This window comes from Loxodonta africana, chromosome 25 (genome assembly GCF_030014295.1).
Source record: "Loxodonta africana isolate mLoxAfr1 chromosome 25, mLoxAfr1.hap2, whole genome shotgun sequence".
NCBI lineage: Eukaryota > Metazoa > Chordata > Mammalia > Proboscidea > Elephantidae > Loxodonta > Loxodonta africana.
This window is the reverse complement of record NC_087366.1, coordinates 61174334-61194782: the sequence shown is the minus strand read 5'-3', so window position 1 is coordinate 61194782 and position 20449 is coordinate 61174334. Positions and strand designations below refer to the sequence as shown.

Genomic DNA, 20449 nt, shown 5'->3' with positions numbered 1-20449 from the left:
TTTAATACTTCTTGTATTTGCCATTATAATAATAAACATATATATCTTTTACAATTTTAAAAGAAGTAATTTTATAAAAATATAAGGAGGCACCAAATTAATTAGATAATTGGCCTTTTCTGCACTCAGTTAACTTTTTTTGTTTCCTGACAGTGCCATGTCTCGACACGTTCCGGAAGTGCTAGAGATTATGCCATGTAATTGGAAAAGAAAAGAAACGGCTAAACTTCTTTGAAGAATGGTCTTCAGGTGTTTGCCCGTGGTCTTTCTTCCTGTTCAGTCAGGGATGGATGACCCAATAAGCACTACACATGGGCTTACTTGTGCTTACTAATCTGTAGGGCACAACATCACCTGTTTTCACCACATGTGAATAACATAACAGACATGCAGATGAAATTGTGCGCTACAGCAAGTAGTGAGTAGTAGTAAGTAAACACACGTGAGCCCTGCTTAGCTCGCTTAACGTGAGCCCATGTGTATCTTGGTTACTGGTTGACCCACCCTGTTCACTGTTTCCCAGTTGCCGTTGAGCCAATTCTGACTCAGGGTGTGTCAGAGTAGGACTGTGCTCCATAGGGTTTTCCACGATTGATTTTTTGGAAGTAGACTGCCAGGTCTTTCTTTCGAGATACGGCTGGATGCAGTCTAACCTCTAATCTTTTGGTTAGCAGCCAACCACATTAATCGTTTGTACTACCCAGGGACTATTCACTGTTTAATGTCCTCTAAATTACTTTTAATCCCATCACTCGTGAAAAATCCTATGTAGTTCACCCTTGACCTTCACGTTGATAAATCCAGTAGTATTTTTCTTCAGTAGTCGTCTTCGTTGATGTCTGGGTTGCATTCACTCTAACGGACACTCAATCTTTTGAAAACAGTGGTTCCCCTACTTCCGGTTCCCCTACTTCCGGTTCCCCTACTTCCGGGACAGCCTAGCCTGAGGGCCCCCAGGCTTCTCTGGCCTAGGGAGGAAGCCCCCTCTACTCACGCTCTCTGTTGGTGGTGAAGCCGATCCATTCGGAAGCGGCACTGCCCACCTCGTTGTATGCCAGCACTCTCAGCCGGTATGGGGTATAAGGCTGGAGACCCCCAAGGCTGGCTTGCCGCCCTGGCCCCGTGTACTTGGTCTCTGTTGGGCCAGGAGTGCAGGGCGGGGCTGCGTCGAGAGGGCAAGCCACGTAGAGTTGGAGCTCGTAGCTAGAATGAGAATGGACATATAAAGAAGAGATCATGGAATAGGTTTAACTTTCTCTTTTAGAAATGGTTATACTTTGTAGGAAGACGTTTTCTTTTCACCAAACTACAAGCTCTTTGAGATCTCCGTTCGTAGGAAACTGCTCTCTGAACCATTTCCTGTAGTGCCGGTAGGTGTTACCAGGAAATGCTCAGACAGGTCACCATATGTACACATGAGGCCGTCCACCCAGCAACTAGTAATTCTAGTCACCACATGTACACATGCGGCTGCCCACCCAGCAACTAGTAATTCTAGTCACCACATGTACACATGAGGCCGTCCACCCAGCAACTAGTAATTCTAGTCACCACATGTACACATGCGGCTGCCCACCCAGCAACTAGTAATTCTAGTCACCACATGTACACATGCGCTGCCCACCCAGCAACTAGTAATTCTAGTCACCACATGTACACATGAGGCCGTCCACCCAGCAACTAGTAATTCTAGTCACCACATGTACACATGCGGCTGCCCACCCAGCAAGTAGTAATTCTAGTCACCACATGTACACAGGTGCTGCCCACCCAGCAACTAGTAATTCTAGTCACTACATGTACACACGCGCTGCCCACCCAGGAACTAGTAATTCTAGTCACCACATGTACACATGCGCTGCCCACCCAGCAACTAGTAATTCTAGTCACCACATGTACACAGGCGCTGCCCACCCAGCAACTAGTAATTCTAGTCACTACATGTACACAGGTGCTGCCCACCCAGCAACTAGTAATTCTAGTCACCACATGTACACATGCGGCTGCCCACCCAGCAACTAGTAATTCTAGTCACCACATGTACACATGCGCTGCCCACCCAGCAACTAGTAATTCTAGTTACCACATGTACACATGCGGCTGTCCACCCAGCAACTAGTAATTCTAGTCACCACATGTACACATGCGCTGCCCACCCAGCAACTAGTAATTCTAGTCACCACATGTACACATGCGGCTGCCCACCCAGCAACTAGTAATTCTAGTCACCACATGTACACATGAGGCCGTCCACCCAGGAACTAGTAATTCTAGTCACCACATGTACACATGAGGCCGTCCACCCAGCAACTAGTAATTCTAGTCACCACATGTACACATGCGCTGCCCACCCAGCAACTAGTAATTCTAGTCACCACATGTACACATGCAGCTGCCCACCCAGCAACTAGTAATTCTAGTCACCACATGTACACATGAGGCCGTCCACCCAGCAACTAGTAATTCTAGTCACCACATGTACACATGCGCTGCCCACCCAGCAACTAGTAATTCTAGTCACCACATGTACACATGAGGCCGTCCACCCAGGAACTAGTAATTCTAGTCACCACATGTACACATGTGGCTGCCCACCCAGCAACTAGTAATTCTAGTCACCACATGTACACATGCGCTGCCCACCCAGCAACTAGTAATTCTAGTCACCACATGTACACATGCGCTGCCCACCCAGCAACTAGTAATTCTAGTCACCACATGTACACATGAGGCCGTCCACCCAGAAACTAGTAATTCTAGTCACCACATGTACACATGCGGCTGCCCACCCAGCAACTAGTAATTCTAGTCACCACATGTACACATGCGGCTGCCCACCCAGCAACTAGTAATTCTAGTCACCACATGTACACATGCGCTGCCCACCCAGCAACTAGTAATTCTAGTCACCACATGTACACATGCGCTGCCCACCCAGCAACTAGTAATTCTAGTCACCACATGTACACATGCGGCTGCCCACCCAGCAACTAGTAATTCTAGTCACCACATGTACACATGAGGCCGTCCACCCAGCAACTAGTAATTCTAGTCACCACATGTACACATGAGGCCGTCCACCCAGCAACTAGTAATTCTAGTCACCACATGTACACATGCGCTGCCCACCCAGCAACTAGTAATTCTAGTCACCACATGTACACATGCGCTGCCCACCCAGCAACTAGTAATTCTAGTCACCACATGTACACATGCGGCTGCCCACCCAGCAACTAGTAATTCTAGTCACCACATGTACACATGAGGCCGTCCACCCAGCAAGTAGTAATTCTAGTCACCACATGTACACATGAGGCCGTCCACCCAGCAAGTAGTAATTCTAGTCACCACATGTACACATGAGGCCGTCCACCCAGCAAGTAGTAATTCTAGTCACCACATGTACACATGAGGCCGTCCACCCAGCAAGTAGTAATTCTAGTCACCACATGTACACATGCGGCTGCCCACCCAGCAACTAGTAATCTTGGTGGTAGAGAGATTTCTCTCTTTTAAAAGGAGAGTGATATAATTGCTCTTTTTTTTTTTTCTGTTTAGTGTAAAGAAATGACTTCTTTGTTTTTCAGATAGTAGTTCATTAAAAGATTTTAAATTGGATCAAGGCAATTCTGGCTTAACAACCAAAAAAAAAAAAAAAAAAAAGGCAGCTGCTGAGTTAATGGCTCCTGGCAAACCATGTGTTTAGAGTAGAACTGCATGGTCTCCATGGCTGTGAACTTTCGAGAGCAGATCTCCAAGACCTTGTCTTCTGATGCACCTCTGGGTGGACTCGAACCACCAACCTTTCTGTTAGTAGCCTAGCACTTACCCATTTGCACCACTCAAGGAGACCTGACTTAACAACAGCAGTTTCTTATTTTCAACCAAGGCCTATAGCGTGAATGGTTCCATAGAGTCCTGAGGAGGAGAATATTCTTTCAAGGAACACAAACGCATTGCGTTTCTTACTTAAAGATGATTTTGTTGTTTACCTTTCTATCATTACTTGCTTTTATGACTTAAACGCTTTGCAGGCAACACTACACTCAGACCAAGTTGTCTGTTTTGCTGTGGGCAGCCACTCAGTAAGCAAACTCTCCTGTGTCCTGCTGTGTAACTCTGTCTGCATGTGTTGGTTTGGTTTCTTCTACCTCTGGCTGGTCCACTACCTTTGAATGACACCATTGGGGGACAAGGGGGGACTCCACTGGAAGGAGGCCGTGCTCGAGGCCAGCGTCTGGATTTGGGGAGAGGGCAGTCCCGAGGGGGGTGCAGGCTGAGTCTTCAGTTCAGCCGTTGGTCCTCTGCTGCAACAGTTGAAGCAGGTGCAGGCCTCGACGCCGACGGAGTAGGCGGTGAAGGGCCGCAGGCCATGCAGGGTCTGCTGGGTGGCCGTGCCTTCAGACAGCTGGAGGAGGAGGAAGGAGGCCAGATGAGGCACAGAATCTAGACAATGGGTGACTGCTTATCAGGCAGCCCACCCGCTATGACTAGAGTGCTATGCTAGGTACTCTGGGAGATGAAATAGCATTTAGCATGGTATTCTCCCTCAAGGAGTTACCAAGCCAGGTGAAAGGATACAACTTAAACACAAAAAAGTAACAATGTAACAGTTAGTAGAAGTCTGAGACAACAGAAGAGAAGGCACAAAGCACAACATAGTCCATTATCTATTACCATAGAAAGACGCTAGAAAATGGCATGGGATAGCCAATAGTGATCAAATTCTATGACCCTCAGAATGTTGCCTTCTTAAGAAAGGTCTGTATTTGGGTTCTATTTCTACTCAACATTCACCAAGGTCCACCTTCTGCCACTGGGTACTTGTACGTAATATGTGGGTCAAAAAAACTCCTCAGGTTCATGTTAGAGTTGGATACAGATATTTAAGAGCTTGACGGTTCATCTATTTCTCTGAAGGTCTGGGTTTATACTAAATATTATAGTTTTCTCTCAGCCACCTTTTTGGATTATAAACTTTGTACTTTATTTGGAGCAAACTTTTGACCTTGTGGTTTTAGTAAGAACTCTCTAGAACAAAAACATTCTGAAATTGAAAATGAACTTTCACGTTGAAGTAACATACAATTAGGAAGAGCTGTCTGTAGCTAAATACATATATATACATGCACTTCAAATATAAATTATTTTAGTTTATATTATCACTTTGTAAGCATAGATAATCAAGAGTTGATTATATTTACATCATCTATACTTATTGAATACAAAGCCCTGTGGAATATATGCTAATATTCCTTTAACATTCAATACAAGACTTTTTGTGTGTGACTTATCTTTTGAAATTATGATTTAATACTTTGCACTCTAGTCTCAGAGGGTTTCTCTACACTCGCCCAAACTGTTCCCTAAATCGGCCTAAATAATTTGTAATGTAAAACCTGGATCTGCACAACCTCTCTGAGGTTGGTGTGAACAAAGTGTTATACTCTCCACTTCTTCATGAGAAACGTGAAGGTAACCTAGCTGTGCTACAGGGACAAGCTACTTCATCCCACAGGGTCTTCGTCTCACTGAAATAATGCAGAAACTGGCCTGTTGTGAGGTGCCCTCAAATCGGCTCTGACTCGCAGTGACCATAGGAACAACAGAAGGGAACTGGCCTAGTGGAGCCTTAGTATCCTTTGCAGGAAGTGGCTTGGTTAAAACACAGTGTTAGAGCTGATTGCCCTGAAAACCTTGTCATCTGTCCCTGTTGTTCCCCAAACACGTTAATAAACCAACAATGGAAGTAGAGCTGAATGAACCATGATGCTGTCTTTTACAAAGGACTAAACTTTCTAGAATTCACCAGACTGAGTTTTCGATGTGTCATCAGAGGTTTTTGCATGCCAAAATGGGGATTCCAAGGACAGTTGCTCTATTTTTCGTGTTTTGTTTTAACTTTTACACCATCACCAGTGATGACCTAGTGACTCCTTACCACATGCCTTAACTACGCTCAAGTGCTTGACATACATTTTCCAATTAAATTAATTTAATTTGATGAGCTTACAACATTTGTGGAGTTTTTAATACTGTACTACTTTTAGCATTTCTCTCTGTGAGTGTTTACATATTTTCTGTACATTTTCCTAACAGCTCACTTTTTCTTCCCAGAGGCATCCTTGTGTTCAGGGACCGCTGACCCAGTAAGCAAGGTAAGCAGGTGCTTAGAGCTTCAACAAAACAGGGGCATCAGCTGTCCAAAGCAAAGACCCATAGCTGCCGTGCAGACAGGACACAAGGAAAAGCGAGTGCAAAATAATGATTCAAGAAAGACTCAATTCATTATCCTCGTTATGTGTGGAAGTAGATATTGTTTGGCAGTTTAATTGTGATGAAACCATGGAAGAATTTGTAAGAGCAAAGAATGGAAAGAAATGTTGTTAATTATAACATGTTAGAGATGAAAGGTCATTTATAATTATAGCATTTATTATACAACAAGCATCAAAATAGAAGTATGAGCTGTTTTAAGCAAAATGGGTGAAAGTCCATTTTTCGTTGTGGAAGGTCAACAGAATTGTACATTGGTCGTTGAAATAACTAAGTTCACTGACTCATTTTCTTCATTGTAGAATATGTGGGATATTCTTTTTGTAGAAAATGTGGTCTATAGTCAAAATCTTGCATACACTAAAAATGTTCTGAGCCAGTGCATCTCATTCTGCTAAATGGCACACACGGCTTTCTCATTCAATTGCTAATATTATTATTTAAAAAATTATAAAAATATTATTATAAAAAAGTTACATCATGGATAGCTAACTCACACACACACATATGTGTAACTCATGTATCTCGTTTGAATGTGTGAGTAAGCAGAGGAAGGGGCACCACAGACTATCAGTGTTTAGGGCCCTCACATGCCTTCATCCACCCCTGTTTGTGTTCCTTAGTCCACCAGAGGGCATTTGAAAACAGAAGGATAAGATGGATCAAGCAGAAGAAAAAGCAATGGCACTGTGGTAATGATTTAAGACGACAAAACAAGCCTGGATGTTTAGTTCAGAGAAACCTGCAGCTCACCAGCATCTGGGCCCCACTGGTGGTGTTGGAGAACAGCCTGTAGAGACTGATGACCCCGTTGGGTTTCACAGGGGCGCTGATGTTGACCACTGCTTGGGTAGAAGAGACGGCGTGGAACCTGGGGGCTTGGAGACCTTCTGGGGGGGCAGGCCCAGTTCGACACCATGTCCAGCTACTGGGTGCTCTTCCTGCTGAATTCACTGCCCAGACCTCCAAAGAGAAATCAACAAGACCCAAGTCAACACAAGACACCCTCGACACCCTCAGGATGAAAGAAAAAGTTGACAATAAAAAGCAACTAAGCACAACAGAAGGAGACACACTGTGATCTTACAGCCTTGTAAGCACAAAGAAAGGAAGGCTCTTCCTCTTTTTTGCCTCTGGCTGCATGAGCACAAAGAAGGAGGTTTAGGAGCCCCGATTTCAGAACTCAGAAGGCTGATAGGACCTAATTAAAAACTGCTCCCCTCTGGGTGGGAAGTGGAGTGATCTTGTCAGCTTCTCCAAACTGGACGGATCTGCAGACTACATAAAACTCAGCAATTATTAAACACCATCCTGACCAAATCTGCATTAAAATTAAATTTTCCTTTCATCAAGGAGGGAATAAACATATGGAAGGATGTATAATCTTATTTATCAAGCACCATTTGTATAATTAAACACGAGTATCCTAAAAGGTTGCCTCAGGTTGTCATTTGCATGAGTAAGTAATTTGTAGGATGTCAGGTACAATAGACAGAGTAGATGGATGTGTGAGTGGATAGGGTTAAATTAGGACCAATAACAGCCAACCACACAGTGATCAATCAGAATGATAGATCTAAATGGCAATACAAGAAGACTGTTTGCATATTTAGGGAGGCCTGGTGGTGGCCCAGTAGTTAAGCACTCGGCTGCTAACCGAAAGGTCGGCGGTTCAAACCCACCAGCCACTCTGTGGGAGAAACATGTGGTAGTCTGCTCCCACAAAGACACAGCCTTGGAAACCCTAGGGGGGAGTTCCATCTGTCCTGTACGGTTGCTATGAGTCAGAATCGACTCTATGGCAATGGGGGTTGGGTCTGCGTCTTTAAAAAAAAAAAAATTTTTTTTTTTTTTTTTAGGAGCAGGACTATTCCTTAGGAAGCTTTCTCGTGGTCTAAGTCTAACCTCAGGAATTTTTTTTTTTTTTCATTTAGTGTCTTCTATGATATCTTTCTTTCAAAATTGGCATTGAGCTTTTAAAGACAAGGCTGAAAATCTTGTTTGATCCTTTAGTACACATGTTCCAGGAATGCAGAGTGTCAAAGTCACGAAGAACATTCAAAAATAGGAGATACTTAGAAAAAAAAAAAAAAAAAACCTGTCAGAGAGTACTTTGCAGGGAGAGTCTCGTCTTGGACTTGTTTGTTTTGCCTTTGCGTTAGCAATACCTTCACCAGAAGAGACAGGAGAGAGGGTCAGTAGTGAGGCCAGCTCCTATCCGTGTTTCCATATGTTTTTGGTGGATTCCTTTGTGAAAGTAAAATTTCAGTTGTTGAATTACTCTCAGATTGCTGTCAAATGCAAAGCTCCAGCCCCTTGCTGATAGGATTGCCAGAAGCCCCATTTTTAAAAGAGAAAACTAACCTACTTACACAGCAGAACCTGCTTTTTTAACAGGTTAGGTTCGTTTCTCAATCATTTGCATAATAATCGCTCACACTTGTATAAGCTCTACAGTTTACAAAGCTCCGTAACATACGTCCGCTTACTGAGTCCTCACAACACAACCTTGTGAGGTAGGGGGAGAATGGATTATAATCCTATAAGGTCACTCTGAGTTGGCAATGAATTTGGTTTTTGCTTTTACATTTGAGGAAATTGAGGCTCCAAAAAATGACACTATCTCGTCCAAGGGGAGAGAAGTTACAACAGTGGAAATGAGGATTCTGCTTTCCAGTGCTCTTTCCAATAAACTGTGCTTTTGACACCGTCTGTCATCTCTACACATAAATGATATAGTCAGGATCATGAAAATAAAATACCTTGTCCATAGACAGAGACCTGCATATCTGGATTAGGTAGGGTGTCTTAGGTTGCGTGGTGGTGAAGAGCTACGGCTGTAAACCAAAAAGTTAGCAGTTCGAATCTACCAGCCACTCCTTAGAAACTCTATGGGGCAGTTCTACTCTTGTCCTATAGTGTCAATATGAGTTGGAATCGACTCAACAGAAACAGACTTGGTTTGTTTCTTATGCTGCGGTAATGGATAGACATGCTCAGATTGTCCCAGGTGATGGAGGCTTCTTTTAAGAATACCAGTACCAGTTGCCGTCAAGTCGATTCTGACTCATAGTGACCCCATGTGTGCAGAGTAAAACCGTGCTTGGCAAGGTTATCATGGTTGTGACCCTTCTGAAGCAGATCGCCAAGCCATTCTTCCAAGGCACCTCTGGGTGAGTTCAAACCACCACTTTTTCAGTTAGCAGCCAAGCACGTAAATATTTTACCCCTCAGGGACTCCATTTTAAGGATAGACAGAAGCAAGGAGCAGAAAACTGTCTTAGTGTTGGGGGTGCTAGGCTTCCTGGGACTAGAGCCCAGGTCTGACTGAAACCACGGATCATCTTGTAACCCCCTCTGAGATAACCACAGCTCGTCTCACAGAAGGGAGGGTAGGTGCAGGAGGTTGTTGATGGAGAGGCCAGGTTTCAGGGCTGATGAGGAGAGCCCCTGGCTTCTCAGTCTGCCCCAGACCATCCTTCTTTACTACAAGTATCTTTTGTGGCGGGGGGTGGGGGACTTTTTTTACACAGTGTGTGACAAGGCTTGGAGCCCTGGTGGCATAGTGGTTAAGAGCTTGGCTGCTAACCAAAAGGTGGGCAGTTCAAATCTCCCAGACACTCCTTGGAAACCCTGTGGGGCAGTTCTACTGTCACTATGAGTTGGAACTGACTTACAGCAACAGCTTTTTTTTTGACAAAGTGTGAAAAAAAAATATGAGGTGCAAACATTGACATCAAAGTATTTTGCAAAGAGCAGGGATTCAGTAGGTGGCTTGAGGGCATGTAGAATTATATATATATATTTTTTATTGTGTCTTAGGTAAAAATTTACACAGCAAATTTGATTCCAATTTAACAATTTTTATATGAATTGTTCCATGATATTGGTGACATTTTCTACAATATGTCAACATTCTCATTACTTCCATTCTGTTTGTTCTTTTTCCTTTAATTTAGCTTCCTTGCTCCTCCTTATCTTCTCATCTTTGTTTTAGGGTAAATGTTGATTGTTTGGTCTCATATAGTTGGTTATTTAAGGGAGCACAGTACTCGTGGGTGGTATTGTTTACTTTGTAAGCCAATCTGCTGTTTGGATGAAAGGTGGCCACCAGGAGTAGCTTCAGTTTCAAGTTCAAAGGGTATATCTTAGGGCGATAGTCTCAGGGGTCCTTCTAGTCTATATTGGTCCAGAAAGTCTGACCTTTTTAGAAATCTCAGTTTTCTTCCAAATTTTTCTCCCTTTCTGTCTGGGACCTTCTACTGTGTGCCTGGTCAGAACCGTAGGTAGTGGTAGCTGAGCACCACCCAGTCCTTCAGGTCTTAGGCTAGATAAGGCTGTGGTTCATGTGGGCTACTGGTTGTATGCATTAGTTTCTTCTTTGAGTCCTTGGTTTCCTTCATTCTCTTTTTCCCAGACTAGTAGAGACCAATAGTTATATCTTAAATGACTGTTTGCGAGCTTTTTTAAGATCCCAGATGCTACTCACCAAACTTCAATATTTTCTCTGTTTATTGTGGTGTTGCTTATTGATCCAGTTGTGAAGAATTTTGTATTCTTTATTTTGAGGTTTAATACCTACTGAAGCTCTAGTCTTTGATCTTCATCAGTAAGTACTTTAAGTCTTCTTCATGTTCAGCAAGCAAGGTTGTGTCATCTGCATAACACAGGCTGTTAATGAGTCTTCCTCCAATCCTGATGCCATATTCTTCTTCATATAGTCCAGTTTCTTGGTTTATTTGCTCAGCATACAGATTGAATAAATATGGTGAGATGATACAACCATGACACACACCTTTCCTGATTTTAAACCATGCAGTATCCCCTTGTTCTGTTTGAACAACTGCCTCTTGGTGTATGTACAGGTTCTGCATGAGCACAATTAAGTGTTCAAATACAGACTAGGTGTAATAAAAATTCAGCAAGTTGTCAATTAATTGCTGAACACCAGTAGGAGATAACAGTAGTGCAGGCATGGCTATTAACAAGAAAGTGAGACATAATTTATAGTAAGTGCCTAGCATAGATCTGGCTCAGGGTTATAAACATCAGCTTGTCTTTACTTCTTTACTTGGGTGTAGAATAATAAACACTATTAAAGCTTTTTGATGCTGGTGTTGGCAAGCAGAACTAAACGTCCTACCTTCTTGCATTATGTGAGCTTTCTCTAGATGGAGTCCTGTTTCCAAAATGTGATTTAATACACGGTATTTTAAAGTCTGGAGCCCCAATAGCATAGTGCTTTGCTGTATTTCTTTATATATGCTCTGTTAAAGAAAACTGAGCGATTACAAGAGTGTCTATCACTTGGAAATGTCTTTGGTAGGAGACCTTCATGATGCATTACTATCTTTCTTTTTAGTCTTCAATCAATTCGAGATCAAAATAGCATTCAGATAAATCAACATGCTTATGCAAAGCAGGATCAGCCTATTTACATGAGCTACTCAGAAAATGAAAGCCGTTTCAATGAAGATGCAGCGGACTGAGATAATGAGGCATTATGGATTTCATAAAACTTGTACCTCAAGGCAGTGTCTCTGGTACACCAAAATGACCAGAAGAAAGGCAAAAAATATCCACCCATGATTCTCTCTCCGTGAAAAGTCTTCTATGCAAAAGTCACTACGGGTTTCTGTCTATTCCCAACTAAGCAAGCGATAAAGGAACTGAAGTGTAGTTCAGGGTTCAGAGTAAAAATATAAACAGGTTATGTTTATGATTTCTGCAGAAAAACCATGACTCCTAGATTTGAGTCTATCCTTGTAGGGGAGGAGGGAGAAGCAGCCGAGATCTTGGGTGGGAAATTTGGAGCAAGATGTCCAGATTTTTCGGTTTTAATGAACCAATATAAAAACCAAGAAATGAAATGTCTTGTGAACACACATGGAGTTGCCTACTTATTCTCTCTCTCTTTGTTCTATTGATGTAGCTCCTATCTACCCACCTACCTATCTACCCACCTAACTTACCTCCCGCCTAACTGAGAAGCCCATCCATCTGGTCCATATCCTAAGATTCTCTAACTTGATCCTTGACTACCTAAACAAAGTGTGTGGGCTGTGCAGAGAAAAGACAGGACAGTGTCGGGGGAGGGGGGGAGAAGCAAGGCTTATGAACTCCATGGGCAAGAGAAAAAAAAAACAGTAAGGACGCCTTTCATCTTTGATGTACGGTTAGTCCCTGGGCGATGAACGTCCGGTTTATGGACACCTCTTACCATGCTCTCCTTGCAACAAATTCTCCGCCACAGTCGCCTTCACTTGTTGCGTGTGCAGCTTTTAAATCACTGGAAAGGCTCCCAGGCTTTTTGTGTGCTACACCCCCCCAAAAAACAAAAACAAAAAAACCAAACCCACTGCCACTGAGTCGGTTCCAACTCATAGCAAGCCCACAGGACAGAGCAGAACTGCCCATAGGGTTTCCAAGACTGTAAATCTTTACGGAAGCAGACTGCCACATCCTTCTCTTGTGGAGCTCATGGTAGGTTCTAACCGACCCTTTGGTTCACAACTGAGTGCTTTAACCACTGTGCCACCAGGGCTCCTTCTTGCACTAAAGTAAGTCTAAATAAGAACCGTGTGCACCTGTTCCGACTTACCTACAAATTCTTAAAGATACACTTAGGAATGGACCTGGTTCGTAACCTGCAGACTGCCTGTATTCGGAATACCCTTATACCTGCAGTGTCCAGAATGAGTATATTTAATCTTTACAGTAAAAAATAAGGAGGATTAAAGTTTCCACTGAAACACTTATTTGGGTTGGTTGATCCATCATGCATCCTCCCCACACACAACCACAACCACACCCACACCCCTCACACACCCACACACACTCACAGACTCATACACCCTCACACATACAAACTCACACACCCCTACACACACACACCCATGCCCACTCACACACCCACACACACCCCCCACACACCCACCCACCTACACACACACACTCACACACGCGGCCTCCCGCCACACAAGGACTATAAGAGCTAGGAGCTCTCCCAAAGAAAGGGCTGTGAAAGTGGGGATAACTGAGGACTGGCTGAGGGAGAGGTTTTTTTTCCTCAAACATTTCTGTTTTAACCATGAAAACATGTAAGACGTCAGTGAAAACCCTAGATTAACTACTTGAATAAATATAAAACAACTAAAACATTTTCGCCACAAAGCCTATCATTGATTTGCTTATTAGAAAATTAATATGTATATTTACCTTTCTCTTGTCAATCTAATTTTTTACTTTAACTAGTGACTATTACCGTCTTTATACCTGTCAGATAAAAGTTATTTTACTAACTTCTTTCACCCTAAAGGACCAATTACTATTGTTTTGCCTTAAAAAAGTTGAATTGCGTAAAGTGTCAGCATCTGCCACCAAGCTGCCAAGTCCGGCTGCTGAGGAAACAAAGCATCTAATCTCTCGTTGTCTTCCTTTGTCGAACACTAGCTCTTAGAAATCTCCTTTCCCCAGAGCCATCTTGGCCAAAATGTGTTTCTTGGCCACTGTCACAAAAATCATTTTGGGTATCTGTATTAGAGTTTCTGGTGAGAGGACCTGGGAATTTGCCTTTTCAACCCCTTTCCAGGCTACTCTTGTGCCCAATACTGTCTGAGAAACACAGAGAGCTATTCTCTGTAGAGCAAGGTATAGAAATCTAGGCACTATACCGTAACACAAACAACAACATGCTTAGCTCAACCACGTACATGAGACTAAATGGGCACACCAGCCCAGGGCGAGGACGAGAAGGCAGGACAGGACAGGACAGGAAGGCTGGACGAATGGAAGTGGGACCCGAAGTCGAGAAGGAGAAAGTGTTGACATGTCATGGGGTTGGCAACCAATGTCACAAAACAATACGTGTATTGTTTAAGGAGGAACAGATTTGCTCTGTAAACCATCTAAAGCACACACACACAAAAAAATTACCAAAAAAAAATCTAGGCACTATACATTTTCAATTTCTGTTCATGTTATGTCTATTTAGGGTAGTGATTTGGATTACCTCTGAAGTAAGCACAATGCATATTTCTCTTTAAATACGTTACAATCGCAATAATCGGCATGGAGTTTGTTACAGTGACCACTGTTCCAAACAACAAAGAAGATCATAATGTTAAGGATCAGCTGCTGCGGAGTCAGCTCTGACTCACGGCGACCCCACATGTGTCAGAGCAGGGGCGTGCTCCACAGGGTTTCCCATGGCTGATTTTTCAGAAGTAGCTCATCAGGACTTTCTTCCAAGAAGCCTCTGCGTGGACTTGAACCTCCAACCTTTCATTTAGCAGCCTAGTGTGTCAACCCTTTCCACCACCCAGGGACTCCCCTTAGTTCAGCTTTACAGAACCACCTTCGTAGAACTCATAGGGTGCCCGGTTTCTACTTCAGGAACTAATCCTTAAAACCCTGATATCTCTGGAATTTTCTGGGTCTGTTTTTTCCCTTGCAGCCCAGATGAACATTATTCTAAATGACTCCAATTACTCTAACTCAGCATTTGCCCTTTTAATTTCATTCTGGGAGGAAAACGAGAATCTGTGAATAGAAGCATTTGTAATAATTTTTGCAAAAGAGAAAGAGAAGGAACCACCACTTTGTAGAGGTGGGAGAACAGGAGAGGTATCACAGGTTCTCGTGAATGGTGGTCGTTTGGGTACCTACATTAATATAGTTATTCTTTAGCACAATGTCCACACGGAGCTGGAAAGTAGTTTTCACTTTAATGGTTTATCTCATTCGATGGTTCATAGCTTGCTGAAATAACAGTTCTGAGAACTGACATTTTGCAAAGGTAGTCTTAGTGCTGACTCGACGGCACCCAACAACAAGTCTTAGAGCACAGAGAAATTCTTAACGTAAATTTCAGGAGAGGATTCCTGATGTGGTTTTTTTCTTCATCATATAATTGAAAAACAACTCTCCGTAAGTGTAAACAGTGTTTTGTGACCCTTTTGACTGAGGAAATGCCACAGGTCTTGTTAGGACTGGTGGACGTGTCCTTAGTGATGCTTCGGATACTGTCAGCACCCAGCTGACGCTCATCTGGTTTTGTATCTGTTATCATCTCGCCCCCAAGAATGGGAAGAGGAATCGCCAAATTCAGCCAGTGATCTTTCACAGAAAGTGTCTACTCTGTTGACTCCTTGTCCTTGTCCTTGGAGCAATCTGAGATTTTGTTCTTTTTCTAGGCTGCTTATTCTAAGAGTTGTGTTATAATGTTACCCACAATGGACAAAAAGATGGCGGAATTTTTGAGCTCTCTGCAACTTCTGTGATATTCTATGATGTTTCCTTGTGGAATAATGACAACCTTTTGACAAAAAAAAAAAAAAATTAAACAATTCTGAGGTTATATTCCTATCGAGCAGCACTAAAGCAGGCAACATCATTGTTTATAAAATCTGGAGAATGTAAATATATTTGATGATAATTCACATCAGAAATAAACAAAAACCCGGTATGAACAGCCATGCCTGTAATTAATAAGTCAAGTAAACAGGTTGCGTGTTAACAGGCAAACAATTAAATTATTTGTTTCCTAGGGGCATGTAATGAGATTGTGATCACAGTCCCATGAGAGAGACAAATAGATATTAAAAAGGTCTTTCCAATACCTGTATTGGCTAAGGCCAACAGCTAATTCAATAGATTCGATCAAAATCACCCTTCTTTCACTGCTCCTGATTTATGGCTTTGGCGGTAGTTAGTCATCACTCATTGCAGTTTGCTGTCCAGTGCTCATAAATTATGCTTCATAAATAAAAAGATACAATCAAGGAAATCATATCAATTCATCTACATCCTTGGAGTATGTATTCCCATGACACGCTAAAGCCTTTTTTTGTGGTGGGTTTTGAATATGTTAGACTAGTAAGAGGCCAGCACGGACTCTGCCAGAATTGTGGTTAGAAAGACTCGTGGCTAAAAAGAGAAGGCAATAAGCCTCAAATTACAGGCTTACAAGATTATTTTATTTTATGAGCAGTCCTGCAGGTTGTACTCAGGAAGGACTAACTTGCTGGCAAGCTCAGGGTAGCTCTTTATTTAACTATCTACCTATCTGATTTTTTTCCATCCTCAAATGGACTTTCTTCAGCACTGGTGGTGTAGTAGTTAAGAGTTTGGCTGCTAACCAAAAGGTCGGCAGTTCGAATCAACTAGGTGCTCCTTGGAAACCCTATGGGGCAATTCCACTTTGTCCTATAGGGTCGCTATGAGTTGGAATTGACTGGAAGGCAACAGGTTTGAGTTTGGTTTTTTTGGCTGTCTGCACGGTACTTTGCAGGGTGTATTATAGTTATACTTTTACAGGTATAGTCTCTGGATTCCAGGTTCCTTTCATCTGAAACACTTTGGATCAGGCAAGACGGAACATGATTTTAATTGAATTCTGGAACCCAGGGGAAGAAGGGGTAGAAGTGCATAGTTGTCCTTCCTGCTGGCACTTTTGAAATGTGGAGACGAGGAGCTACTAAGGGAATCTTGAGACCTACGGCCATTTCCTCACTATAGATTGGTGTCTCCTGTCCCCATCACTTAGCACACTGCCTTGCCCTGTGGAGTTACTTAGAAAATAGATTTTGAATATGATTCTTCCCTAAAGTATCAGGAAGGAGAATCCAGCTTGAATCAGTGTTAGTGTGAAATGCTGACTGAGTCTTAATTTGCTTTAGGTAACTATATTGAAATTTTGGAATTTATCACGTACTAATTTTTATCGTTTGTATATGTTCTCCCCAAGGGGAAACAGAAACCAGACCCAGTCCTCAAAAGATGAATAAAAGTGGTTAGTAGGTGCATTGAGCACTTATATTTTATGTTGTTTTTGTGTGCCATCGAGTCGATTCTGACTCATAGAGTTGCTATGAGATGTGAATATATTTTTATAAGTTTATTAAAAGCATTAATTTATTTAAGCCACCCAGCAAATCTATGAAGTTGGTACTATTATTATCTACAATTTACACATGAGGAAGTTGAGGCACAGAAAAGTTGTGCAACTTAGCAAATGGTAGGGCCAGACTTCAAATGCAAATACTTGGTACAAATCCCAAACCGTGTACTTCTGCTCTTTGTGTGTTTCTATCTAAGGCCATTGAAGAAAGGTCTGGCATACCTTCTCAATGTTTGGCATCCTGCCCTGGGCCTGTTGTAGAGCCCTATATGGACTGGCTGCCTCCGCAGGGGACAGCCCTAAATTCAGATGGCGGGAATTGCCAGAACAAGCATGGCATCCACCCCTGAGATATTTATCATGATACAAATAATATTACGTAATTCACAGAGGCAAATACTACTAACCTGACTGTTCAAAACATGTGTACATGTACCGAAATTCCATTATGTTAACTAAGATAGTAACCATACCCTGAAGGATATAACATTGGAAATAGATATTTTCTCCACAATAAGTTGATAGGACAAACTAAGATCATGGTGACAAATTATGACTAATGTCTCTAGGAATGAGAGTCTAGTTAACTAGCGTCTTACTTATGCAGCACTGCTGTAACAGGAATACCACAAGTGGATGGCTTTAACAAACAGAAATTTGTTTTCTCACAGCTTAGGAGCCTAGAAGTCTGAATTCAGGGTGCTGGCTCTAGGGGAAGGCTTTCCCTCACTGTCAGCTCTGGGGGAAGGTCGTTGTCTCTTCAGCTTGTTTTCTGGTTCCTGGGATATCTCCATGTGGTTTGGCATCTGTCTCCCCCCATCTCTGCTTCTCTCAGCTTGTTTAATCTCTTTTATATCTCAAAAGAGATTGATTTAAGACAGACTCTACCCTAATCCTGTCTCATTAACATTACAAAGACAATTTTTTCCCAAATGGGGTGACCACAGGCATAGAGGTTAGGATTTACAACACACATTTTAGGGGGACAGAATTCAATCCCTAACAACTAGGTAAGATTATCATTTATTATTTCAGCAGATGTTGACTGAGCCCCTACTATGTGCCAGGCACTGTTCTATGAGCTGGGGCTACACCAGCGAAGGAGGCTGGAGTTAATATCCTCGTGAGGAGAGACAATCAATAAACCCAAACCAAAAACCAAGCCCATTGTGGTCCAGTAGATTCTGACTCATAGTGACCCTATAGGACAGAGTAGAACTGGCCATAGGGTTTTCAAGGTTGTAAATCTTTACAGAAGCTGACTGCCACATCTTTCTCCCATGGAGTGGCTGGTGGGTTTGAACCACTGACCTTTTGGTTAGCAGCAGAGCACTTAACCGTTGTGTCACCAGGGCTCCTTAATCAATAAACACAAATGAAATAAACAGGTAACCATAAGTGCTAAACAGAAAACAACGTAGGTGACAGGGTAGAGAATGGCCAGGCTGCCCGGGAGGTGCTTTCAGGAGGCGATACTCAAGCTGGGGAGTAATTGGCAAGAAGGAGGCCACCTTATGAAGCCCTAGGAGAGAAGCCTTCTGGGCAAAAGGAAGAGCAAGAGTGAAGGCCTCAAGAATGGATTCTCAAGGAGGCTGGTGTGGTTGGGCTTGGTCAGTAAGGGTTGGAGGGGCATGAGATGAGGCTGGAGGTGGATAGGAGCAGACCAAGTAGAACCTCATAGAACTGCGAGGAGTTTGCATTTTATTGTTGCCGTGGGAGAGTTTTCAGTAAAGGAGCAACTTTATCTGATTTTCAGTCTAAAAGGATAACTGGATATTGAACATTTTCTATGTATTTATATATTAAAATTTTAATTCTATACGTGAGTAAGTGACGATGTCTTGGCATTTAAATTCTCTCATTTAAACTTCACAGCAACCCTACTGAGGCAGACCTTTCTATCCCAAGTTTACAGAGAAGGAGCCTGAGGCTTCCAGAGGATACAGAGCAAGTTTTGCAGCCCAGCTTATATCTATAGCAGTTTGCCTTTACAGGGTCAGGAGTCCACGCTCCTGGGAGTGCTGGTGCTGGAGTGAAGAAGCTGTGTCACAGAGGGATCGCCAGACTTGGGGGTCAGAAAAATCGGACCCAAGTTCAGACTCTGCCACTTTTTAGCTGGGGAACTTGCTATGTCACTCAGATTTCTCCTTTATACAGAAGGAACAGCAGTGCCTACCTCTCTCACGGCTATTCTGAGGTTTAAATGCAATAATATTTCTATAAATTTCTGAGGAATGGGGTCAGGGTACATAAGTTTATAAATATTTTATCAAGATTTTGAAAGCTTCAGAGTGTATACAAATGCAATTTGGAGGAAGCCATGGGGGTGAATTTAAGAACACAGTCTTCAGAACCTGAATCTCCAGGTTCAATTTCAAGTTCTTCCAATTAGCAGCTCTATATCCTTGGGCGTGTTACCTCAGACTTTCCACCTCTAAAATGTTATTAGGAATTAAAAAAAAAAAAAAAAAGCTTATCTCAAATACAGGTAAAGTGCTCAGCAAAGCCCTTAGCACATAGCAAGCAAGAAATAAACAAACAACAACAACAAAAACCCATTACCGCTGTTGAGTAGATGCTGACTCCTGGCAATCCCATGTGTGTCAGAGTACAACTGTGCGCCACAGGATTTTCAAGGAGCCCTGGTGGTGCAGTGGTTAAGCACTCAGCTGCTAACCAAAAGGTCAATGGTTCAAACCCACCAGCCTCTCCAAGGATGAAAGATGTGGCAGTCTGCTTCGGTAAAGATTACAGCCTTGGAAACCCTGTGGGGCAGTTCTACTCTGTCCTGTATGGTTGCTATGAGTCAGGATTGACTGGATGGCAGTGAGTTTTGAAACTTTCTGAAGTACAGGCCTTTCTTCTGAGGTATCTGTGGGAGGGTTCAAACAGTCCACTTTTCAGTTAGTAGTCAAGCGCTCAACCATTTCCGCCACCCATAACCCATTGCTGTCAAGTCCACTTTGACTCATAGTGACCCTATAGGACAGAGTAGAACTGCCCTGTAGGGTTTCCAAGGAAAGCCCAGTGGATTCGAACTGCCGACCTTCTGGTTAGCAGCCACAGCTCTTAACCACTACGCCACCAGAGTTTCCTTCTGCCACCCAGGGACTCCTAAATAAACGATACTGATTGTTACAGTATTATTTGTGTGAAAAGACAGGACATTTTGGGTGAAAGAATGGGACTTGATAACAATTCAGTAAATCATTCCTGGGTTCCCTCCAGCAGCTGTGGAGCAATAACAGATTTGAAAATTCTTCACAGCACGTT

At 42.8% G+C, this 20449-nt stretch overlaps 1 protein-coding gene across 1 annotated transcript in view; it reads right to left on the bottom strand.

The window, feature by feature from the left end:
* Positions 1-20449, bottom strand: part of USH2A (usherin) — an 894134-nt gene that overhangs the window by 18638 nt on the left and 855047 nt on the right. Inside the window, exons 65-67 of the mRNA XM_003419876.4 lie at positions 7030-7239; positions 4170-4408; positions 995-1203 (exon numbers count right to left, since the gene is read on the bottom strand). Coding sequence (XP_003419924.2) covers positions 995-1203; positions 4170-4408; positions 7030-7239 — 658 coding nt within the window. The remainder of the gene's footprint in view (positions 1-994; positions 1204-4169; positions 4409-7029; positions 7240-20449) is intronic.